Source organism: Caretta caretta, chromosome 3 (assembly GCF_965140235.1).
Source record: "Caretta caretta isolate rCarCar2 chromosome 3, rCarCar1.hap1, whole genome shotgun sequence".
Taxonomy (NCBI): Eukaryota; Metazoa; Chordata; order Testudines; family Cheloniidae; genus Caretta; species Caretta caretta.
Window position 1 is genome coordinate 208,590,386 of NC_134208.1, and position 26,297 is coordinate 208,616,682.

Below are 26,297 nucleotides of genomic sequence, written 5' to 3' on the forward strand. Positions count from 1 at the left end.
GACCCATCATCAGTCCATTTTCATCATGAGTTAAAGCAGCAAGCAAGAAACCTTGATTTAAATAACAGATTTTAATCTTGTTTTGCATTCATACATTTTCTTAAAGAAAGGTTGAATCTCATCCGTTGGTATATCCATTAAAACACATTGATTTGCAATTAAATATAACCTTTACACTAAATTTGGTGTTTCATTTTGCTAACCAGGAGGATATACTATAGCTATACACATGTATTTAAGCAACTATATCTAGCTTAACATATATTTATTCAGATTCTTAATTTTACATTTTTTATTACATTAGAAAAATCTTTTTTACTAGATTATTTTTTATTTTTTGACTCATGATTTGTGTCATGCTCTATTTGGATGGAAATTAAAAATTCAATAAAAATGCACAAAACCATCATTTTAAAGTAAATAAACCTTAAATGTGCTGGATACATAAGAACAAATAAGTAAGTTTTTCAAAACATGTTAAAACCAAGTGATTTATTAAACAAAGGAAATATTATTTGTAGTTAACAAGTTTAACTGATTGGTTCTGGTCACCACATCCTTCAAGAATTTAGAACTAACAGATGTCATCGTCTCACACCTACTTTTTATTCATAGATTGGAAGAGGAAAACAAACTTTCCTGCTTTTTCAATTCCCAATCAGTTTCTTAGCTTGGAATAGACTAGGCATGGAAATAAACTAGCCATTGAACTGAACTAGTTGAATAAACTGAAATGAAAAAAAATCTCTATTTGCACAGTGCTGTCAAAATCTGGGTTAGCTATTCAAACTTGGATTGCAGGTGCTGAGCCAGTGACTTCCAGCAGTTCAGAGGTTTGATTATCTTTAAAACATCAGACAGAAAATATGTATTGCTTGCATATTAATTATTTGCTTTAAACTGAAATGATTTTAATAGACTATAGTAAATCAAGGCCTTAACAAAGACTGTCATAATTTTAAAGTTAATGTTAAATAAAGCTTTTTAAAAAAATATTTAAATTTTAAAAATCTGATTTAAATTAAAAATTCATTTGTAATGAAGAAGCCATGGATTGTTATTCACCCTGCCAGAGGTGCAGCAGGGCGGGGACCACGAGTCCTAGCTTAGGATGATCCTTTGTGACCTGAGCAAAGCCACATTGCCTGCTGGGCTAAGAAGGTTGGCTGCAGCCTGGTCCATTTTAAACAAGTTCAGTGCCTGCCTTGGGCACATGCTAAAGGTCTTACACAGCAACAGTGCAAGAGACATAAGTAGGGCAATTCCTTTACACAATCAGGTGAATGGCAAAGAACATCAAATGCGAAGAGATGTTTTTAAACAGAGAAAACTTGTTTCAGAGATGCTAACACCATGGAGCTCTGGGCCCTGAATCAGCCCATACATTTACAGACAGACTCTCCTCTTGAGACTGGACTTTTCCCGACAGCTGATAACACTGAACCCCAGGTCGTCCCTAGACAGAGCCAGCCCCCGGCACTCTTCTCTCTGGAGATGCACTGCGAAGCATGCACAGATCTCGTGGTGCAATGTCAGTTTGCACACAGCGAACCAGCAGCTCAAACAGGATACGCGTTTGAGTTTTACAAACGACACCAAAAAGCTTTAGCCATCTACGACCAGTGAACAGCCCCAGAGATTTCAAAACTGTCAGATCTTCCCAGGAGTCACACAATTGTGAAGTGTCAGCACATCTCAGTCTCAGGAACAGCTCCGGATCAGTAATGGCCTGTGAAGCCATGTCACAATTAGAGTCCTGAGAGCGGCACAAGCCTTCAGCCACCAGGGAAAACAAAATGTCGACTGCAGGCCCATGGCCTCCGTGCGATCCCACCACGTGGAACTGACCCATGGTACCACCACGGCCTGCCTCACACCCAGTCATTTACCCCTGGCCCAGAGATCCTGAATGCCATTTATCCCGGCAAAGGTGGGACACTTCAATACTTACAGACCAAATTAGCTTGTAAGCTCCTTAGGCAAGGACAGAGTCATTTGTGTTGTGCCCAGCACAACAGGGCCCCTGTCCTGACTGGAGCCTAGGCACTTCCACAGTACACCAAGCTGTAGTCTGAAGCATAATGCTTTCTTTTGGGGACTTAGTACAGAAGCAGCAGACATGCCCTATAAGCAGGAATAGAAAGAGCTCCTTGCAGCTTTGCATCCTTAAAGAACAGGATTAAGAGACACCTCCACACCTTTCGAGGCACAGAATACAACTTTGGGCTCATCTGCTAATTACATAACCCCAACTAACAGCGGGGACAGCGGCAGCAGGTTGTAATCTGAGCAACTAGGTTAACGATTCAGTCACCTGATTTACGGTAAACGCTCTCCCCAGCATCTTTAGCACCCCTTGTTTCCAGCTTGGGTTACACTGGCAGGGTAAAGAGAGGTCTGTCAGCTAAATGACCAGCAACGCAACCTGTTAGCTGGTCATCTTGGAGGGCTCAACAAAACCACCACGTGAAGGGAGCCTATCGCAGAACACAGAGCCCGGCCTGGAAATACTTTCCTTGGCACATGTCCGATGGCTGACAAGCCTCTAAGGCCTGTACACACATGAACTAACCAACGCTGGAGCAGCCGTCCCCACAGTGCCAGCATCCCCGATCACAGACGCTCTCTTTCTGGCACAGCAGAGGCAAAGCCCCCTCCTCCCTGAGCCAGTCGGGTAGTAGGAGTGCTGGATGAGCTGGTGCTGTAAACCACCCTCCAGAAGGGCTGGGCACATCAATCCTGGGGCCACAAGCAGTCACGCTGAGATAATGGATGCTGTCCTCCGCCCCCTCGGCGAGGAACAAAACGAGGTGCTAGGCTCGGCCCAGCTAAACCCAAAAACTAAGCGCTTCTCTCTAGTGCCTCCTGGCTGAAGAGGTTCAGAGATCAGTTGCTCCACCTTCCCACAAACAGATACCCCATTTTCCCAGGTGAGGGCATTGATGTGACTTGCCCTGGCCACCCAGCCAGCCCAAAGCAGACGAAACCCCGGATCTCGTGACTCCCAGCCCAGCACACTCAGCGCGGAGAGCTGGAGGGAAAGGCCTGGAGGAAACATTCACTCACCCTCAGCGCTGCCCTCTTCAGTCTCAACCATCGGTTTTAAGCAGACTTCTGTGCCCCCTTCAGCCCTCCTGACTCCTACCTCTGCCCAGCCCTCCCAGACTGTAAGGCTCATGAGCGCCGGACACCTCTGAGCAAGTCCAACACCCAGCCCCCCCCCACAGACCTCTCATTCACGGCCAAGTGAGCCATGTGTTTCCTGGCACCGGCCAGCGGGATGTTATGAACTTCCTTCTCTTGCTGCTAATTTTCAGCATGATGGGACAAGGAACAGCACAAAACTCCTGAGTCTAGCTCCCCTCTGAGAAAAACGTGAAACCACGTCCCTGGTTTTTCACTACTGGAAGCTGTGGAGGCGAGTGCCGAAAGCTAGCAGGTTCGGCAGATCCCTGGCATGCTTACCAGTACAATACGAATCCTTGCTTGGAAAGGCAGTCTCCCCATCTGCATAAAGAACACTGCTCAGAGCATGACAGCCTGCTCTGTGCTAGGCCTATGCTACAGCTTAGCAGGATGGAGAGATGCTCAGCTAGTCCAGGGACAGGAGCCAAACTAAACATTGAGAGTGATGTGAAACTCAACATGATTTCCAGCCCCCATGCTGCTCAGTGCGAGGGTCTCCGGTTTAGAAAGCCCCTCAGACCTGCGGAGTTGACAATAAAACATTTTAACCATCCAGGCCATATGGAACTACTTTAAAGGCAGGGAAAAATTTCTGGATGCGGCTGGCCTGTTCTAATCAACCTCAACATCTGGAAATTCCTTTAAAGCCCGTCAGGCTCACTTTTTAAGAGTACACTGCATCCAAACCAGAACTTTAGGAGGAAAAAGAGGAACAAAAATCTTCTCTGCACTCAGAAACGTACTGATCTAGCTAGTCTATGGCCAGCGATCACTGGATCACAACACAACTCTACCATGGGAGAGATGGCTGCTGCACCAGGTGGACGGCTCCATCACAGCGGTAGGGAAACCAATCTTCTGGGTGACAGACTAGCTAGACAGGCCAGGCGGGCATTAGACTAGCAACAGAAGAGGCAGGGGACCAGGGTAAACACAGGACAAACCCAAGCCTGTGGCTCAGACTCAAGGTGCCAAGGGACACAGAAGAAATTCTTTGATCACTGGTACAGCAATGCTGGAAGCCTGGTTAAACAAGAGGAATTAGAAATGCTCATTGATGTATGAAATTTGAGATAACTAGTATTGCTGAGAGGTGGTGAGAGGAGTCACGAAACTGGAATGTTAAAATCATTGGCCACATCCTACCTAGAGAGAAAGGAGGGCCCTGAAACTCAATCCCCCTTCTCAACGGGCTGGACTGGTAAAACTCTAAGTACTTAGAACAGGTGTATTCTCTGCATGTATTAGCTGCGATGTTCGCCAGAGTCCCAGGGATCCCCCAAGAGGATACGTAGACTCAGGAGACTGCTGTCACCTCTCTGCTCCCTCCGCTGGTCTGACAATCGCAGCAGCAGCCCTCCTAGGAAGGAAGCACGCAGGAGAAGCTGGGCTGGAGCAAAGGGCTGACATCTCCATCACAGACTTTGGCTCTGTGGGCCTCCAGTGGGCAATGTCTTTTAAAAACAGGCTCCGAGTATACTGCTGAGAAGCCAGCTACATCTTCAAGCCAGAGTTCAAAACAAAAACCACAACCACCGAACAATTTTAGGCCTGGTCTATACCAGGGAGCTAGGTCGGGAGAACAACTTCGCTCAGGGGTGTGAAAATCAACCCCCCTGAGCAACAGTTAAACCGGCCTAACCCCTGGTTTAGAGAGATCAACAGGAGAATTCTCCCATCACCACGGCTACCCCGTCTCAGGGAAGTGGAGTAGCTACGCGAACGGGAGAAGCCATCCTGTCGGCGTAGGTAGCCTGTCCAGTGAAGCACAGCCGCATTTTAAGTGTAGACAAGCCCTTAGTTCCCATCAGTCTCTTCCAAGCTGCTCATTAAGAGATGCTGTAACCAACGGCTTTCCATGTCTCTCTACCTCCTCATGCCCTGTACCGAGGAACAGCTGTGCAGCCTTCAGCTGAATTTCTACCCATTACAACAAAAAGAAAACAAAGCAATTATAGTTTCATGCCTGTAAACTGATCGCTGAAGGCAAGGCTGAGGCAACCCACCCAGTAACATGTATGGAAACAGCTGGCCTCCCAAAGGGTTCCTAGAGGAATTCCTTCAATACCACACTCAGCAGGGAAGCACGGGCAGTCTCCACTGCACATGGTTAACATCACAAAGCAGGCAGCCCCTGCTCACACATGCTCTCCTTCACTGCTGCATGGTAACTCCGATTCCTACGTCTCCCCCTCCAACTGTAACAATTGCCTCCAAAGAGCATTTAAATGCTGATCCTGTTACATAGAGCAACCTGAAGACAAAATCCCTGCAGGAACCTTGGAGCAGGGATTGCAGCCTCCAGGAACCCCCTCACTGATCCCCCCCGGACCATGAGAGTGCAATCCGAGGTACTGGCGCTTGCCTTGCAGAGCTCTCTGCCCCAGTCACCCCTCAGGACCTGATCCGTAGTATTCCCTCCCCGCAAACGTTACCCACTTCATCTCCCTTCTCTATGCAATCTTCCATGCTGTAAGGGCTGAGGCATTTCTCTTTAGTAAGCAGCAGCAGTCACATTAGGGCACCAGCAACCATGAGCTAAGAAGCAGAGAGTCACATTCTCACATTCCATCTAAATTGCATCAAAACCCTGTTCCCGCCATGGGAATTGGGACAAGCAATGCAGGAAGTGCGGCTATGCCAACGAGACACTACCCCACATCCTGTGTAGCTGCAAACACCATTCCAGAGTCTGGCAGCTGCAACATGACGCCATCAAAGATAGCCCGGTCAGAGCCATCCCACCATCCATAGGGAAGGTTGCCATGAACTCCACCATCCCCAGAACCGACAGCCAACTGCAACTGGACATTGTCATCACCGACGAGGACCAGAAGAAAATCATCATGGTGGATGTCACAGTGCCCTTTGAGAACAGGACCTGGGCCTTTTGCAACACCCGAGCTCGAAAGCTAGAGAAATATGTCCCTCTGTCTGACCCCTTGAGAGCTAAGGGTTACCAGGTTCAGACAGAGGCATTGATCATTGGAGCCCTGGACACATGGGACTCCAATAACAAGCAAATGTTGCGGGAATGCGGAATTGGTCAATGCTACACTCGGCTGATGTGGTAACTCATGGTGTTGGATGCCATCAGATGGTCAAGAGACATCTACCTAGAACACATCACCGGACATCGGCAGTACCAGGAGGGATGAGCTGGAGTGCTGATGAGAAACGCAGTGGGAAAAGTAACTGAAATACTTCCCACACAGATTGTATTTTCTAAATGGACAACCTACCCTAAATGCTCAATTACTGGGGGACAATCTTCACTCATTGCTATATTTTGCTTTCCACAACCACTTCGTACACCTTTCCACAACCACTTTGTACACCTTTCCATGAGTGATGTACCCGAATACTTAGATGCAAATATCTAAACGTATTCTTAAATTTATTCACCTAAATTTGTGTTATTGCTGATTATGCACTATATGTATTATATTACTTTTAAAAACAAACTTTGTATTTGTGGATATTCTAAGCACTATACCCAGGTGTCCAGACACTTTTCTTAACCTGTGTACTATACAAATTTTTAACATTAGCTTTAATAAAAAATTTAAATTGGGCTGTTAGGAAGGCTCCTGTCCTAATAGTACCCACCACCATCAGGTAAAGAGACAGATCTTAAGATTTTTAAAGAAAACTCTGATAGCGTTCTGTCTGGCAAGAAACCACTTATTAACCATTGTGATTGTGAAATCTCTACTTCTATTGTTTGCCCTTTATGGTCCTCACTTCTGTAGGGTCTGTCTTGTTCTTTAATTGGTTCTGTCTGTTGTGTAACTAACTTTTTACAGTATTTAAATCAACGAAGATGGTGGGATGTGATTGGTTAAAGAATTGCTTTGTACTGGGCTAGGATTGTTGAAAAATACTGTTTTGTAGGACTTTAGTTTACAATGATTGGTTACGGTACAGCTAAGCAGGACCCAAGTTTAACTATATAAACTGGGGTCCAAAAGGAACTCCAGGACACAGCCCCAAGATCAGAGCTGCCAGACCTCAACACCCTGCCAACCACACTGTGCAGAAGCTGGAGGAGCCCAGGATGATCTAATCCTGACTGGCCACCAGGAAAGGTTCATCTGCCTTATTGGGAGTGGTGCGCATTGTACGCTTAGCATGTGTATTCTGTCTGGTAACTGTTAATAGAGGTTAAGGATATTACTGGGTCAGGCTTGTTTACTGGTAAAAGGCCCCGCAAACCTGCAGAAGATTACGCCCTGAGCCTACGGAAGGGTAAAGGTGGGGTGCCCTAGAGCGTGCAGGTAACAATGCCACCCCATGTGTGGTGTGACCTCCAAAATCAGTGTGCCAAGCCCTGACCCCTTCCCCATTCAGATCTCTCCTACAGACTCACTTCCTCTGAAAAAGCCACAGAGACTAACCCGGCTCAATCTCATGTTGCTTCCAGAAGAGCATTTCTTGGTCTCCCTGCACACCTCATCTTTGTCTGCGAGACGAAATGCTGAGCAGGGGACTCTCTCCCTGTCTCTGGATGCATGTTGCGCAGCAGAACATAGGATGGCACCCTAAGGACAAAGAGCTATGGAGGTAACATGACAGCAAATCCGCCATAACGAAGGGAAAAGCCAAAGGGCGACAAGGAGGGGACGTCATATGTGTCTCCCAGACCAACTGGCCAGCAACTGCACTGTGCAGCGGCCTGGGCATGGCAGCGGAGCCTGGCAGCCCGGTGAGAACAGTTGCAAGAGCCCTGACCACTCACAACAGCATGAACGATCAGAGAAAATGTTTCCCACGTTGACAGTGTGCAGGACCAACACAAGGGCTTAGTGTGATGCCCACAAGGTGAGAGGGCCACAATATACAGAGGGTTTGTGACGCTGTTACCATTCCTAAAGCTGACCAGAGATGACTAATCCCCACATCCTCCTGATGGTTTCCTCAAGCATCCTCAAGCAGGGAGGCAAAGGAACAGGTCATCAGGGGGTTAACATCTAATTAAACAAACCTCCTTGAAGAGATCCCGTTTGCTGGGGATGCTCACTGCTAACTCCCGGCAGACAGACAGACAATCTTAACGGGCAATGCATTATTATTTCACAGCCCAGATCCACACCCAGAGAAACCTCCAGCCGCACAGGGGAGCTTGTTTCACGGCCAAGGACCTGCTACACAGCAGAACAGCCACAGCTCGCATCCCATGAAAAGGCAACCCTCTTTCAAACACAGCCAAAGAGCCATCTTACCCCAGGCTTGGGACAAGTGTCTTGGCTCCAGGCAGACAATCCTCTGCCTGAACTGCTAACCATGGTTTTCACCCTACCACGTCATCTGCAAACATGTGCTGGGGCAGGGAGAAGAGGCGGGTTAAGCAAAATATCCCTTCAGGAGTCTAACTCTTCTGCAGATCTACCAGCCAAGAAGAAGAGCTGCCTAAGCAGAACAACTGGCCTCCATCCTGAACGCGTAGGTCACTGCTACTGCTTGGGCTGCCCCAGGGCCAGGGCTGCCTCCCAAACCTGCTCTCCATGCTCTCTCAGCCAGCCAAACCCAGGAAAGGAGATGCCAAGCGTCCCCATGTCGATGTCGTCGTTCTCCCAGAGATGCCTCCGGTACACTCAGCCATAGGCGTCTTCAGTACTTCGAGCGCAGGAGTGTCTGCAATGGAGAGAGATTCCCAAGGCATGACCCTGCTCTTCTTCTCCATCACCCAGTTCCTGGGGAAGCTGAGCACGGTCACCCTGCGTGCTGGGAGGCCCAGAAGTGGGATGCCATTGAATGCACAGAGCTTTAGGGCTGGCTTCTGGTTTATGCTAACCTGGCAGTGTGAAGCGGGTGCACGTTACCAGAGTGGTTGCAGAGCCATGTAAAGGGGCAGTGATGGAAATGGAAATCAGGCTGCTAGAGCTCTGCTGAACAAGCAGTTAGTTATAAACAACTAGCTTCCTTAAGGGTTCAGCATTCCAGGTAAGGCAAGAGAAGGGCTGAGAGCTTGCAGGGACCCATGGGTGGCCTTACTCTCCCCACAAAAGGTTCTCAGTCACACGGCAGGTCCCAAGATTTCCAGCATGTAGGCCTGAGTGTCTTCCTCCAGACAGCTGTTCTCATTACTGCCTTCTACCTCAACCGAGTGCCAGGACTCCAACCCGCTATAGAGAAGGAGCCCGAGTGCGTTTGGCTTCCGGGAGCAGAGAACCGATGTAGCGGCAGTGGGGAGCTGGAGCCGGTTCGCGTGAACCGGTTGTTACATTTTGAAGCAGTTGTAGATCCAGCTGTTAGCCCACTTCCCTGCACGGGGTGCTGAGGCTTTGATGGGCTCCGGCCGGGAAGTGATGTAATTTCTCCTCCTGCCACCGGTGGGCGCTGCGCTGCGGGAGCCACGTGGGCTGCTGCCTGGCCCTGGGCACGAGCCCTGGTGCTGCTGCTGCTCCCCTGCCCCTGGGGCTCCCGCTGCTGCCTGGGGGGTCCCCGGCTGCTCTGCTGGGCCTGGGCTGCATCCTGCTGCTCGGGCTGCTCCGAGCCACTCTGCCCATGAGCACCCACCACCCTGCCCACAGCCAGCCCCTGCCTCCAGCCACCCCCCAGACGCTGCCCTGCCTGCACCCCCTGTTCTGCCCACACCAGCCCCTGGCGCACCCCCTGCCCTGCCTGCAGCCAGCCCCTGGCGCACCCCCTGCCCTGCCCGCAGCCAGCCCCAGCCCCTGGCGCACCCCCTGCCTGCAGCCAGCCCCTGTCTCCAGCCACCCCCACAGCCAGCCCCTGCAGCACCCCCTGCCCTGCCCACACCAGCCCCTGCCGCACCCCCTGCCTGCAGCCAGCCCCAGCCCCTGCCGCACCCCCTGCCTACAGCCAGCCCCTGTCTCCAGCCACCCCCGCACCCTCTGCCCTGCCCGCAGCCAGCCCCTGCCGCACGCACGCCCTGCCCTGTCTCCAGCCAACCCCTGCCGCACATACCCCCTGCCCTGCCCGCAGCCAGCCCCTGCCGCACACACCCCCTGCCCTGCCTGCAGCCAGCCCGTCTCCAGCCACCCCCGCACCCCCTGCCCTGCCCGCAGCCAGCCCCTGCCGCACCCCCTGCCCTGCCCGCAGCCAGCCTCTGTCTCCAGCCAGCCCTGCACGCCCCTGCCCTGCCTGCAGTCAGCCCCTACCTCCAGTCAGCCCCTGCCCTGTCTCCAGCTAGCCCCACACCCCCTTGCCTCCAGCCAACCCCGCACCCTCCAGTCTCCAGCCAGCTCCACACCCCCTGCCCTGACCGCAGCCAGCCCTGCACCCCCTGCCTCCAGCTAGCCCTGCCCCACGCCCCTGTCTGCAGCTGGCCCCACGTCCACTCGTGCCCTCATGTTCCCAAGGCAGTAACCCTGCACACCTGCTTCAATGAGGGGGGCAGGGAGCAGCTGGGACCCACGCATGTGCACACCCTAGGGTGACCAGACAGCAAGTGTGAAAAATCAGGTCAGGGGGTGGGGAGTAATAGGAGCCAATATAAGAAAAAGACCCCAAAATCGGGACTGTCCCTATAAAATCGGGACATCTGGTCACCCTAGCACACCCCCAGGGCGTGGCGGGGCCCCACACATGTGAAACGGAGCTCATTTCTAGCTCAGGCCCATCTTTTTAAAAAAGAACTTTAGGCAGGGTTAACACACACCCGTATTTTCCCAGACAGGTCAGGCTTTTTGGTTCTTAAATCGTCGTCCGGGAGGAATTTTTAAATACGGGAAAATACGAACGTATGGTAACCCTGTTGGTACAAAAAATACATATTGGGGCACATCCCTAAAATCAGAACTTTTTATAGGGAACCAGTTGTTAAGATTTTGGCAGCTCATCACTGTGTACAGGTACATAATAACATAGGGCTGATAGTAGCTGATACATTCTTAATAACGTACGACTTCCAGACAGTAACAATCTGCCCGGTGGACTTTGGCAGCCAATCTCATGGGGAGAGATTGGGAGAAAGTGTTAATTTTGTCCCTCTGAGGCTGACACTTATGCTCTACCTGCTTAAGAGTGATTGGGGTGGCCTGTCCCTCCAGAATTTGGTCTAGATTCTTAGATGAACAAAGCAAGACTGGAAAGAACCAACATTTCCAGGCTGCAAGCCTTGCAGTCTCTTAAAACATTTACTTCCATGTCACTAAGATGGGGAGCCGTGGGTCTTTCAGGTGCTGGCTTGTGGCTTTCTACCCCCAACCTCCAGTCTCGGGAGGACTGGACTCCTCAAAGTGCTCTTGGTGGTCCTCGCCTAGCATCTCCACACGCAGAGCGCCCTGCAAGCGAGGCACCTACTGCACTGCACCTTGGAGTGACATCACCCGCTGAAGCTCTGGACGCTTGGACTCTCTTGCAACACAAACCTGAAGAACAAATGGATGTGACAAAGCCACCTGACCCAACACACATGGGGTCTGAGGTTCTGAGCCGACTCAGTTCAGTAAAGAAGCTTTTGTAGTTCAATGCACGGGGCACACAGAGTGCTACTGAGGACAGCTCATCAGACTCTTCACAAAGTCCCAGGAGACGTGCCCCTTCCCAAAACAGGGGCTGCTTTGGAATTGCCCCAGCCCCACTACAAGGCAGATTTCTGCTACACCTCGCAACTCTGCTACTTGAGCTCTACTCCCAGCATAAAAGAAGGGGACTTCTCCAAGGGCTTCTGCACTGACTTGTGAACCAAATCAAGCTGCTGCAGAGAAGGTGATGTATAGCCAGACGTGCTACCTTGAGCACCTGACAGCCTGACGAGATCACTGCAGAGCCAGAGACCCTATGCGCCTCTCTCCCCAAGGCAAAACTTACAGCCAGCACGTCAAGCTAATGGGACGCCAATTTTTTAAAAGGGCTCCAGAGGTGACCCCACCAATCATAGGCCGGTAAGCCTCACTTCAGTACCAGGCAAACTGGTTGAAACTATAGTAAAGAACAAAATTGTCAGACACGCAGATCAACATAATTTGTTGAGGAATAGTCAATATAGTTTTTGGAAAGGGAAATCATGACTCACCAATCTACTAGAATTCTTTGAGGGGGTCAACAAGCATGTGGACAAGGGGGATCCAGTGGATATAATGTACTTAGATTTTCAGAAAGGCTCTTAAGTAAAGTAAGCTGTCATGGGACAAGAGGGAAGGTTCTCTCATAGATTGGTAACTGGTTAAAAGATAGGAAACAAAGGGTAGGAATAAACGGCCAATTTTCAGAATGGAGAGAGGTAAATAGTGGTGTCCCCAGGGGTCTGTAATGGGAGAGTCCTATTCAACATATTCATAAATGATCTGGAAAAAGGGGTAAACAGTGAGGTGGCAAAATTTGCAGATGATACAAAACTACTCAAGATAGTTAAGTCCCAGGCAGACTGTGAAGAGCTAAAAAAGGATCTCACAACAAAATGGTAGATTAAATTAAATGTTGATAAATGCAAAGTAATGCACACTGAAAACATAATCCCAACTATACATATAAAATGATGACGTTTAAATTAGCTGTTACCTCTCAAGAAAGAGATCTTGGAGTCATTGTGGATAGTTCTCTGAAAACATCCACTCAATGTGCAGCAGCAGTCAAAAAAGCAAACAGAATGCTGGGCATCATTAAGAAAGCATATGGAATGGCTGCCATAGGAGGAGAGATTAATAAGACTGGGTCTTTTCAGCTTGGAAAAGAGACAACTAAGGGGGATATGATAGAGGTCTATAAAATCATGACTGGTGTGGAGAAAGTAAATAAGGAAGTGTTATTTATTCCTTCTCATAACACACGAACTAGGGGTTACCGAATGAAATTAATAGGCAACAGGTTTAAAAACAAACAAAAGGAAATATTTCTTCACACAACACACAGCCAACCTGTGGAACTCCTTGCCAGAGGATGTTGTGAAGGCCAAGACTATAACAGGGTTCAAAAAAGAACTAGATAAATTCATGGTGGATAAGTCCATCAACAGCTACTAGCCAGGATGGGCAGGAATGGTGTCCCTAGCCTCTGTTTGTCAGAAGCTGGGAATGGGAGACGGGATGGATCACTTGATGATTACCTGTGCTGTTCACTCCCTCTGAAGCACCTGGCATTGGCCACTGTCAGAAAACAGGATATTGGGCTAGATGGACCTTTGATCTGACCCAATATGGCTGTTCTTATGTCATTTTGCTTGTGTTCTCTGATTCCTGAAGTCACTGTCCTGTTTCAGCTCTGCTGTGGATAAGCCTGAAAGTGGGACGAGGAAACAAGACAAAAACCGGTGACAGGAAAAGACAAGACAGGATACCAAGTGAAACCAGAATTTGCGTGAGGGCCCCAGAAGAAGAGTGAACGATCCAGATGGGATAGCATATATCCTGTGTTTTAAACAAGGACTTTACAATGATCTAAGGAAATAAACAGTCACCAGAAAGGAAAATGGAGGAAGTGGAGGAAGATGCTGCACAAAGGGCAGTCAGAAAGTAGAACACTTCACTCTCCACAGAAGGCTCCCACAGCCTGAGGGGGCAGGCATGTACCTTCTGGTGGTGAGGCAGTCTACTGGCCTGGAACCTCCCTGTGGAGTGTTCCTAGCCGGCTGAGAAAACACAGAGCCTACGGGGTAAAGCTACATGACTTGCCTGTATAGAAACCAGAGTTTGTACCCAAGTGAATCAAGGTCAATACCTCATACATCAAACCAGGATGTGCCCATTAAGTCGTCTCCTTTTAGTTCACACAAAAGGATGAGCGCTGAAAACGCTTTCGGTTATTCAGAGCCAGCTCGGACTCTGCACAGTCTGAACACCCCAGAACGGAATGACAGTGACACACACAATTTCACAACTGCACAGTTCTGGCCAATTGTTTAACATTCTCCCGTTCATGCAGAACTGCCTCACTAGGAGACAATGGGAAAATCAGAACCAAGCCAATAAAGCAGCCCAGGTGTTACCTCCAGCAAATGAGAACTGTGGCCAGCTGGAGCATGGAAACTTCTGCTCCAAGGCTGTAAAGACAAAAGGGAAAGAGAAGGGAAGAGAAAGGGGACAGGAAGCATGAATGCAATGCATGTGAATCAATCCAACTGTTTCATCTGGCTGGCTGTGCTGTCTTGCGATCTGCCAGCAGCGGAGCGGATGTACCAAAAGCATGCACAGAGTGCAAGCATGGTCAGAGGAACCAGCAGCCATCTGTGCCAGGACCCTGAGCCACTCTTTTAATGTGATAACTAGCAAATCTGTCCGTGCTGAAAAGGACATTTGTCCAGAGCTCTCGTCTAAAAGCACATGACCAGTGAATCTGAACACAGCAACTTTCTCAAACTGAGCAGCAGTCCCATTTAGCTACACCAGCTCTGCCTTCTGGGGAACACAGTGCGGTGCTGGTCCTCAGGCACATTTGAAACTAGGCCAAGAATAACCTAATTTGAGACCATTGTGTGTCGCTGTAAAAGCTTTGCACTGATTAAAAGGGGCTGTTTCCTCTGTGTTCCTGTCAGGTCAGTAACTTCCTGGAGTCTTATAATGTGCATTAGGGAAGGAAGGTTTAGCTACATGCACACCACCACCAAATAAACATGCAGCTGCATCTCCTTGGAAGGAGAAGGCAGGAAGAGACGAGGATGCTGATATCCCATTTCCAGTCTCGCTCTGGGTCCGTTCGCAGCCCCCCGACACAGCAGCCCCCTGCTGCTCGGGTCCAGTACTAGGATTTGGGTCTGGAACCATGCCAAGTTCCATGCTTCACAGATAAGTCAACTGCACAAAGAGCTGACAAGCAAAAGGGCCAATGGGGCTATGAAGGGAGCAGCTACTAGAAAAGAATCATTCACCAATCCGTGGCACTTCTCCAGCTTTTAACGCCGTGCCACTGAAAAGCAGCCTAGGCTAATGGGCTGAGTGGGTGATCGGGCAGCCAGCAATTCCCATGTCCATCCTCAGCCCCTAGCATGACCCATGGGGGTGACTGACACTCACCCACCTCCCAGTGGAACTGCAGCTTTCTGCACTACGATAAAGGTGAGAGGCTAGCTATGTCCACCCAACCGTAACTCCAGTAGAGATGGCACTGCCGTGTAACACGACCGGAAGGCTGTAGAGTTCACCCTCAGACAGGGCGTGCTACCCTGGGGATTGCCCATCAGACTATCACCGCCTGGGTGTGTTGTACATCATCACCACGCAAGTCTTTCATTACATGATCACATACTATTTCCCAGATACAGTGTGTCATACAGCTTTCTCCCACCTTTAAGCAACTGTTGTTACTATTCACTGTCACCCTCAATCTATTTCCATGGGAGCTGCCCCAACAACAGTCCTCCCCCGATGCACCACATCCCCATGGACCAGACACTCTAGAATGTCCATTACTGTAGTAACCAAGTGCTTCCCAGGTAATGAGATCTCCATTCAGCACTGCTGCAGAGTTTTGGGCAGCTCCAGGTGAGACTCTATGCAAATTATCTAATGGGCTAATTTACACACAACCGTCAACTCTGACTTAAAAAATGGCCTGGATACAATGCTGGTGAAAGAAGGCTTCTGTTTATCTACACAGCAGCACAGAGTTGTTTCCCCCACACGCATCATTCGAATTGTTTGAAACTATAGTTAAGAACAGCATTATCAGACACATAGATAAACACCATATGTTGGGGAAGAGTCAGCATGGCTTTTGTCAAGGGAAATCACGCCTCACCAATCTACTAGAATTCTTTGAGGGTGTCAACAAGCATGTGGACAACGGTGAGCCCATCATTACAATGTACTTGGACTTTCAGAAAGCCTTTGACAAGGTCTCACACCAAAGGTTCTTCAGCAAAGTAAGCAGTCATGGGATAAGAGAGGGAAGGTCTACTCATGGATCAGTAACTGGTTAAAAGACAGGAAACAGAGGGTAAGAATAAATGGTCAGGTTTTCACAATGGAAGGGTCCCCCAGGGATCTGTACTGGGACCAGTGCTGTTCAATATATCCACAGATGATCTGGAAAAGGGGGTAACAAGTGAGGTGGAAAAAGTCTGCAGATGATACAAACTTACTAAGGTGCCTGGTCTCTGCTGTCCTTTTTCCTTGAGGTGGCTCATGTGCGTTCGTTACCCCTTGGTAAAACAGGCAGCTCATTTAGCAGGGCAAACAGCATGGCCAAGAGGCCTGGGATGTATACCCGTGTGTCTAGGCCACGGAAACCACGCAGCACAGTGTCTCGCAGCTGAGAGCCTCTTTCTCTGGGGACGCCGCAGCCAAGAGGCCCCAGGGAAAGGAGAAACTCCCAGGTTGGAACCATCCCAGCAGCCAGGGAGGGGCCCAACAGGTGCTGGGGGGGAAGGGGGCAAAGCTAGAGCCAGGGCACCCCTCCCCCAACACCTGGACCCTCTTGTTTCTCCTCTGCTATGGAGTGGCTGTTTGTCCCCTCACCACCAGCTGCGCTCTGCCTGGCCTGCCCCCTGTGCACCATCGCTCCCACCCTCCCTTCAATGGCTGCTGCTTTGTCCTGCCTGCTAACTAATCTCCTTCTGCCTTCCTTCCACACCACATCCCTCCCCACCAGCACGCTGCACATACACCCCGGTAGCTCTGTGCACGCACACCAGGCACACCCCAGCAGCCTACCCCCTTCTGGGGAGCTGCATCCCATCCCCCACCCTTGGCCTTGTCTACTCAGAGCAGAGGTGTCAAACACATGGCCTCACCACGGCTGCCTGCTCTGCAGGCCAGCGACCCCAGGGCCAGGAGCTGCAGAGGGCACTCACTGATAACTAGTCACAGGCAAGTGAGCTCCCCACACAGCCCACTCCCTGGACTCGAAGAGGATGCAAGTTTCTAGCCTCTCCCCCCTGAGCCCTGGTCTACACTTAACATTTTGGTCGACCTAGCCACATCACTCCCAGGGGAGAAAAATGCACACTTAGGCACACCATCGTTAAGTCGCCCTAACCTCCAATGCAGCCGCAGTGAGGTCAATGGAAGAATTCTCCCCTCAACCTAGCTACCGCTGCTCAGGGAGGCGGATTGACGACTGCCTTGGAATAACACCTTCCGTTGCGGCAGGAAGTGTCTACACTGCGGCGCCTCGTGTAGACTTGCCTATAGCCTCACCGCACAAGAGCCCAAAGGGGAACGAAGGTGAGAGAAAGAGAAGCCAAGTGCTCCAGAAGGCAGGGTGGCACTTGGAGGGGTTACGCTCACAGATGGCGGGGGACTGGTCACAGTGGGAATGCACAGGGAGCTGCATTCATGGACAGTCAGGGAGGGCGTGTACTTTTTTAAAAAAAGGCTTTGACTGGCTTTGAATGCAATATTTAACTTCACCCAGTCGAGGGGCACAGCCTGCATTTGGAGAAGGCTGCAATACCTGCCTCTTGCTAGGGAAACTTACACACCCAGCCACAGACTCACTGAAAGGGCAATTCAGCCTTTACCACAGCACAAGTCTGCCACCCTCTATTTACACTGCAAGCGCTCGGAGGCAGGGGCTGTCTCGTGTGTGCCCAGTGCCTTTAGGCAATACTGTAGCAATGCCAATTGCATCTCCAATACTTACATTAACTACCCCAACAGTTTAAGCTGTCTGCAACTGTAGGCAAGTGCCAGCACACACAAGGGTTAAAGGAGGCCAGCAACCACTTAAGTAGTGTGCCCATTCTCACTTCTTTCTCTGTCTCCTGCTTGTTTTCACTGGAAAAGTCTGAAGAATGAAGTGTGCTCTTCCCTAGTTCTGCTGGAGAATCAGTTTTGTTAGGGGGATCAGTTTAACAAAAAGAAAAGGAGTACTTGTGGCACCTTAGAGACTAACCAATTTATTTGAGCATGAGCTTTCGTGAGCTACAGCTCACTTCATCGGATGCATACCGTGGAAACTGCAGTAGACATTATATACACACAGAGACCATGAAACAATACCCCCTCCCACCCCACTGTCTTGCTGGTAATAGCTTATCTAAAGTGATCATCAAGTTGGACCATTTCCAGCACAAATCCAGGTTTTCTCACCCTCCGCATAAACTCACTCTCCTGCTGGTAATAGCCCATCATTTACTCAGTTATTGAGTTAAATAGCTAGTAAACTCCCTTCCGCAGCTTTCACACAACCCTCAGGATGACATTTTCCTAGATCTACGGTCAAGACCTCCAGGGCAGGCAAGGCCAGAGTACAGTATAAAAAACAGGCGGAATCCCCTCCCCCAACCCATTCAGGCTCTCTCTAGCTATCATAACGCAGCTGAAAAGGGCAATTCCCTACTCCATTTGGCACCTCACCTTTAAAATAACCCAGCTGTTCCTGGTTGAGCCATCAAGGAAATTCAGAATTTAAACACGGCAATTAGCTGTGAAACTTGTCAAACAGGGAGGGCCCAGATTGGTGAGAACACCAGGGCAATGCTAACTCTTCCATGGTTGGTTTCAGAGTAACAGCTCTGTTAGTCTGTATTCGCAAAAAGAAAAGGAGTACTTGTGGCACCTTAGAGCCTAACCAATTTATTTGAGCATAAGCTTTCGTGAGCTACAGCTTATGCTCAAATAAATTGGTTAGTCTCTAAGGTGCCACAAGTCCTCCTTTTCTTCTTCCATGGTTGGGGTGGTAAATGTAACCTTTGTTTTCAATTCCCCACCTTGCAAACGCAAATTTTAAATGAATATTTTATTTACGGCTTTCTCCCCCACCCTCCCGAAGTCATGGATAGGTATTTACAACTGTAACTCTCATTTAACAACATGCCTGGAAATGTCCTGCTAGGGTCAGACAGACTTAACATGAAGCCAGAAGGACCCATCTGGCTGCGCCTCAGAGAGGGTTACAGGGCCTTGGAGAAAAGCCTCTTCCAATTGCAGAGATTCCAAAAGGAGACTTCTGGATCTCAGTGACAGCTGCAGGGAGTCGCCATTGAATTCCTGCACACAGCTGCTCTATTGTAACTTGTGTGACAAGATGGCGGACATTAGTCTGGTGGGTCCTGCGCTTTTCTTTGGTGGGGAGCTAAGATGCCACCCCTTGCCCCTGCTCTTGGGTGCCGAGGGCCCCTGCTACTAGCCTGGGAAGGTGGTAGAGGAGCGAAGCGGGGCAGGGGTCTGGGTTTGCTCCTCGCTCTGAGTCCCAGCCCCTCTCAACCTCTGCGGGTTTCTTACCCTCATCCCTCTTAGGTGGGGTTTTACCCTCGCTCCTTAGATGCTGGGGGGAAGGGAGTCTCCCTGTCCTGCTGGGGCAGGGTCTCCCTTACTTCAGTACTCAGGTCTTCTAAATCTCTCAACACGCCTCCAAACTCTCTTTGGATCTCCTTCCTCCTCCCCCCATGTCTGCCTGAAGCAGGAGGTTTTATTAGGTTTCTAACAGGGCCTTGATTGACTGCAGGTGCTCCAATTAACCTGCAGCCACCTTCCCTAGTCTACAGGGAACCACACCTTAATTAGCCTTGAGTTTATATATTTCCCCTCTAGCACTCTCCCGCTGCTCCCTGGCCCTTCTGTATCACACTTGGCTGAGAGCAACTGCCTGTTCTCTGCTTACCAAACTCAAAATCCAGGGGAGATCAACTCCCAGATTAACTAGCTGGCTGCTTTTACCCACTGCCCTCGCTTCTAAAACTCCAGGCTAGGGGAGGCAATTAAGAACAGCTTGTTGCTGCTCTGACTAGTGGGGATGCTGTTTTGCAGAGCCATGCTCGCTAAGCTCTGAGACCAACTGCCAGTGTGCATATTGTTCTGGTGAATGACCTTTGCTCAGCTCCAGGCCAGGATGCCTGCAAGTCTCTTGAGTATTTACCAGGCCCTATTTCCTGTCCCTGGTTATTTTGCAGGATACACATGACAACACTTGCCACGGAAAGTCTACGTCCCACATTTAAGCAAGAAGCACCATTCGCAACAGACACGAGATGCCGGAAGCAGTTCCAGCATGGGACGCTAGGCTGGAGGATAGAAACACTGTTCGAGTTGAACCCGGGAAGTGCTTGGGACACAGAGGGAAGAGATGCAGCCAAATGTGCCACCCGCCTCTTTACAAATTCACTACACTTTTCACGGTTCCCCCACCCCACGGTTTCTTTCCCTTGCTTGGACTACGACTCAGATCCTAAAAGATATTTAGGTGCCTTATGGAAGGCAGGCATCTAAATACCTTTGAGGATCTGGGCCTCAGTCCCTACAGCACAGGAGACCAAACAAAACCTTTCTACAACAAATCTGGGAAGACCCTGATCTCATCGGTCAGCGCCACCTGCCCCAATCCCCGGGGGAGCTTGGGACCACGCTTTCACTTGATAAAGAGACGGGAGAGGCAGAAATGTCCAATTCTGACTGACAGGATGCAGCTCATCGAGTGCAATATTCAAACAGAAGCACCCAAGCAACACTACTGATAGACTTTCTTTGAGCTCTAGAGGAGGGAATCCCTCCTCACCAGAGAGTGCTGGCAGCATGTGCAGAGCAGGATGTTGGAAGGCTCCCAAACAAGGCACTGGTGAGACCTCCTCTGGAACACTGTGTACAGATCTGGGCACCCATGTTCAAGAAAGATGCCCGATTACAGGAATTCTCTCGCCCAACCTATCCTCACGTCCACGTACGAGTACGTGATGGAGAGGATCAATAGCTGTCCATTCACCACCAGGCTTGAGTTCCAGTGTGGACACACATGTGAGATGAGCTTCGATAGCTCTCTGTAAATGTGGGGCTGCCCACGGGTTTCTCCACTGGTACCTTGCTGATTTCCTAAAGGGCGTCCGCATGTTATCAGGCAGGGTTCTACCAGGTTCCCTCTTGTCTGAGGGGTGTAGCTGCATGGGAGGGCTAGAGAAGAGACGAGGAGTCCAGCTGTCCAGCCCCCTGAGAGCAGTCCCTTGCAGTGCTCAGGGTCTGGATAAGAGCTAGCTGGCTAAGGGTCATACAGATAAGGCCAAGGCAATGTGGGTTTATCATTATTAACCATTTCTATTGGGGTAGTGACCAAAGGATTCAGGCAGATTTGGGGCCCCACTGTACAGTGTGCTGCACAAACATGGTGTCCCCTCTGCTGGTCACTCTAGCTAGCAACTGACTCTATGAAAGAGTAGCACAGGGCATATAGGAACTGCCAGACTGGGAAAGACCAGAGGCCACCAAGAGGCAGTGTGTCTTCTTATCTATCCCTTTCTTAAGGACTCCCAGCGCTCTGTTCGCTTTTTTGACTGCTGCTGCACATGGAGTGGATGTTTTCAGAGAACTATCCACAATGACTCCAAGATCTCTTTCTTGAGTGCTAACAGCTAACTTACAAATTTCTAATCTGCATTGCTTTGCATTTGTCAATACTGAATTTCATCCACCATGATGCTGCTAAATTAGTGAGGGCCACTGATGCTCCTCACATCTTCCCTGGTCTAAACTACCCTAGACATAATTGCAAGATTTCCCCCACACTGTTCACTGGCTTTTCCAGATCATTAATACAACAGATGCAGTCCAGGTGTCCATGAAGTTATTAGCTCCATCAGCTGCTTTTGAGACAACGGATCACAAGATGCTCCGATGTGCCTGCAGAGCTTGGCAGGAGTGGACAGGGTTGTGTTTCAGTGACTGTTCTTTTTGCCTTGGAAAGATCATAACAATTGTCCATTTTCCTTCAGAGCTCTCAAGTGTGGAGTGCTGCAGGGAGCTGTTCTGTCCCCCTGCTGTTCCCCATAGGGGGGCAGTAGGAGGCGTGAGGTTTTCACTATGCTGACACCCAGCTGTACCGTCTCCTCCGATTCTGGGGGGGGGCGGGCGGGCGGCTCAAGGCCTCAGCCAGCGTCTACTTGAGATTGGGGCACAGATAAGAGTGAGTTGGCTGAAGTTTACACTGGGATGAGGATGGAGGGAGGAGGAAACAGCTGGAGGCAATCCCTTTGATCACCAAAGTTACCAACTGGAGGACTCCAGAATCCAGCTGCAGCTGGATGGTCATATTACTGCACCAACCAAGACAGCTTTTCACCATTGGCTCTGGAGATCGAAGCTGGCACAGAAGCCATCACACACGCCCCCATGCTTTGAGATCTACACTGGCTGCCTGCTGGTCTCCAGGTGGAGTGTAAGGGTACATCTTCACTACCTGCCGGATGGGTGGGTAGTGCTCAATCTATTGGGGATCGATTTATCGTGTCTCATCTAGACGCGATAAATCGATCCCCGAATCAACGCCTGTACTCCACCTGGCAGGAGGAGTAAGCGGAGTCAATGGGGGAGCCGCCGCGGTCGACTCGCCGGCGTGAGGACGGCCAGGTAAGTCGAACTAAGATACTTCGACTTCAGCTCGCGAATAGCACAGGTGAAGTTGCGTATCTTAGTTCGAAACCACCACCCCCAGTGTAGCCCAGGCCTAAGGTACTAGCTATGACTTAAAGCCTTAAAATGCTAAAAGACTTAAGACTGAAAGACTGAAAGCAGGGACCTCCCTAACCGAGTGCCTCTCCCTGTGATATCCTATCACAATGAAAACTGATCCATGACTCCTACTCTTTTGATTTGCCTTGGCCAGTTTCTGATCTATGACACTGCTTTGTCCTTTGGCCCTGGACTACCTTGTTTCTTCAGGTCTGCTCGACATACAGCTCTTGCACCGTTTAAATTGATTAAGAGGACACCTTCATTAAAGCAGTACAATTTTGGGTTTAGCCTACTGCAAGGAACTCTGTCACCGTAGTTTTGAAAGCCTAATTAAATGGTCAGACAGTTCTCCTTTACCCCCTCTCTTCTCTAGACAGTCAAAGATTCTAGCCAATGAGTCCGACGCAAACGTTGCAGATGCCGTGCTAGTTTGTCCCTATCATATCATGAACTTCCAGGTTTTAAAATTCTGTTTTAATCCTAACCAGAATTCCCTGGGCCACTCCCAGCAACCCCAGGCAGACAAATGAAAGGAGAGGCAGGTATCCTGCGCTTTGGAAATTCACTCATTGCTGGTCCAGAAGAGTCCAAATTTCCAGCCTTTAGCACAGGGCACAAGGGCCCACCTCTTCTCCATGCCCCTGAGGAAGGGGAAGCGGAGACTGAAGGCATTTCAGAGAGTTTCAGCTCTGTAAAATGCTGTACTAGTGTATTGTTATCTGGCAGTTACTGAGGGAGTGTTACAATAATTCGATAAATTATGTGTACAGATTACCAAGGGCATCCACAGCTTTAGACAATCTTTGTAGTGGGTTAGTATAAATCAGTCTCCGGGGGAGTGATAGCCTGCTCCCAAACCCACGGTCCAGAAAAGCATCACCAAGTAACTCAGCTCAAACCCAGCCCAAGCTGCTGACTAAACTCTCAAGCATAAAGGCCACCTTTGGGCCACTTGTCAGACAGCCACTCAAATGGAGCAAGCTCTCTCTGCGGGCTTGCAGATGCCAGGATAGCGAGTCAATGGCCTCTACTTTCAAAACTTACCTTTAGTATCCATCAATTGCTTACAGGGACAGGGGAAAGTTGGGACATGCAATTTCAAATCTGTTTGTTTTAATATAGAAATTTAAAAATCTATATTAAAAGCCACAAAATTAGTGAACAGCCAGAGAAGCTAGTATTTCGTGTGCTCATACAATATTTAATAAAAGGATGCTCTACTGCTAAACATTAATGCATTTCCGCCCCTCTAAAAGTGGATAAAAGCCATTAGATAGCAGTTGGGATATGCAAACAGGGCACTTTCTGAAGTGCTTTTACAAATCAATAGGTGGGCAGAATGTTTACTTCCGTACAGTCTGATAGAGAGCCCAATAACCAATTAACAGGAGAACCGAGAATAACTGATTCTCAGTGATAGAAATGCACATTAAATCAAGTGTTCCTGAAAAACAAGCGCTTCCCTCATTACAGCATCAGCTCATTTGATCACCAGGAGATCTGGAGAATTAATCATTTCTATTTCAGTCACTAATTTACAAGCAGGAGAAGTATTGAGATTTGTTATGCATTTGGACAACTCTTGGCAGCTGGAAATAACTCTGTCCTTTCCCATAGAACAGACACTTTGTAGACCTCCCTGTAATTTTCTCTAGGCATATTGCCAAGCTCTTGGCTTAGATTCAAGGATTCCTGGAACAACTTCTGAAGCTTCTGATTAAAGCAACCAGATTGGTCCAGACACACATTTGGTTAAAAGTACCTAGACTGGATCAGCACAACTGGGGCCACGAGGGGACCTTGCCGATATTTGGTAGGAGGTGAGGTATGGGTGCACAGACAGAACACGCAGTTTGTTGGTAGGTGAACAGACTGCAGAGGTGTGACCAGTCTCCAGAGCCACTCACAGGCAGCTCTGAGGGGGCCTGAGGCTCACAGTACCCCAGCTGGGACTTCCCTGTGACCCTACATGTTTAAATAACATTACAGCTTCCTTCTGGGGCCTCCCCATGTCCCAGCTTTCCAGACTTGTGCTGCCACCTTCTCACGTACACTCAGCAGCAGAAACACAACCCCTTCCCACCTCCGAATCTCCATTGGTTCCCCACCTTTATTCTGGGTCCCGCTCCAAACCCCCATCCTCCAGGTCCTGGCTCCAGCCAACTCCATGGGCCCTGTCTCTCTACTTCCTCTTCCGCTCACTCCTGCCAGGTACTTCTAATGACCCACAATGGTCTCAGCACCAAGCGAGCAGCTGGCCAAAGGCTGCTTTGTTCTCGACATTCCTGCTTTTCCCTCTCTTCCGTGCCCCTCCCTCCCTTTTGCTTTTTTACCCCTCCACAGGGTCCTGAGGAGATGCACTTAGAAGGGAAGGGAGAAGGAAGACAAGCCTAGCTCAGGGCCAGCTTTGTTCCCTCCTTCTACTGCCCCTCCTGTGAATGTGTTGGCCCAACCTGCCCCGACCTGAAAGTGACTGCCAGCTCCCCTTCTCCATAAGCCTTTTTTGCTCTGTACCTCAGTTCCCCACCTGTAAAACAAGGATAATGCCCCTCCTCCTAAGTCATGTTTGTGACGTACTCAGTGTAAGAGTGATGAGCACCAGACAAAAGCCCATGAGGGAATTAATAACTCGGTCTTCAGAGCAGAGGCTAAAAAGTAACAGTAAATAAGGCCGGGATCACACACGGAACAATAAGAACAGAACAAAATATTGACTGGCTGCTCATCAAGCGAGCACCATCCACTCCACGCACTGAATGAGGCACAGGCTTGTAGAAAACCTGTACTTGATTGTGTAATTAGAGGCTGTATCATTATGCATATGGACAAGGGGACGGAGGCTGCACAGCCAACCCTAATTCTGCCATGTACTTATTTTTGAGTGCTTGACTCTGCAATCTGAATAATGTTCTTGCAATGGAGTTTGTATGTAATTTCAGATACTTTTAGCATGTCCTTCCCCCCGCTTGTTCGCCTCTTCAATCTGCCTTTACAGGAGAGCTTTCCAGGCCTTTGATCGTTTTTGTCGCTTTTCTCTGAATCCCTCTCGTTCTGCAATAACCATTTGGAGATGGGGTGGTCAGTACTGCACTGTGTCCAGAAGAGGCCTCACAGCTGACTTATAGAACAGTGAATAGTACAAAGAACATGATGATGCTATCACATTCATAGGTGCCGACTCCGTGGGTGCTCCGGGGCTGGAGCACCCACAGGGAAAAATTAGCACCCACTGGCAGCCAAGCTCCCCTAATCCCCCGCCCCACCTTCTCCTTCTCCTCCTCCCCCCACCCCCTAAGCGCACCGCGTCCCCGCTCCTCCACCTACCTCCCAGCGCTTCCCCCTGGGAGGGAGGGAGGGGGAGGAGTGGGAACTTGGTGCACTCGGGGGAAGAGGCGGGGCCAGGGCGGGGATTTGGGGAAGGAGTTGGATGGAGTTGGGGCAGGGACTTTGGGGAAGGGGTTGGAATGGGGGCAGGGTGGGGACGGGGCCGCACGGAAGGGGTGGCGTGGGGGTGGGGCCGAGGGCAGAGGAGGGGTCAAGCACCCAGGGGAAATTGGGGAAGTCGGCGCATCTGATCACATTCTTTATGCATTAGACTGTTTGCTTTTTGATCTCAGCTGGGCACTGAACAAGGGTCTCCACTGAGCGGTCTCCAGTGACACCCAGCTCCCTTTGTGAGTTGATGCAGGAAATTTAGAACCCTGCCAGGTTTAAGAGTACTTTGCATTTTCCCTCTTATATCCATTACTTCATATTGTTGACATTGTATTTCATTTACCACTGTGCTGCCCATTCACCCAGGCTGGTTAGGGCTCTTGGAAGTTCCTCACA

General features: G+C 49.7%; 1 protein-coding gene across 2 annotated transcripts in view; it reads right to left on the reverse strand.

Annotated features, from left to right (window-relative positions):
- PTK7 (protein tyrosine kinase 7 (inactive)) overlaps window positions 1–26,297 on the reverse strand; it is a 97,708-nt gene that overhangs the window by 40,105 nt on the left and 31,306 nt on the right. The window contains exon 1 of one of the 2 annotated variants that reach the window (XM_075127290.1): window positions 13,199–13,247. The exons of the other annotated variant lie outside the window; for it this stretch is intronic. Within the exon in view, the coding sequence (XP_074983391.1) occupies window positions 13,199–13,232 (34 nt within the window). The 5' untranslated portion in view covers window positions 13,233–13,247. Of the gene's footprint in view, window positions 1–13,198; window positions 13,248–26,297 lie in introns of those variants that run through there. 2 annotated transcript variants of the gene reach the window in all.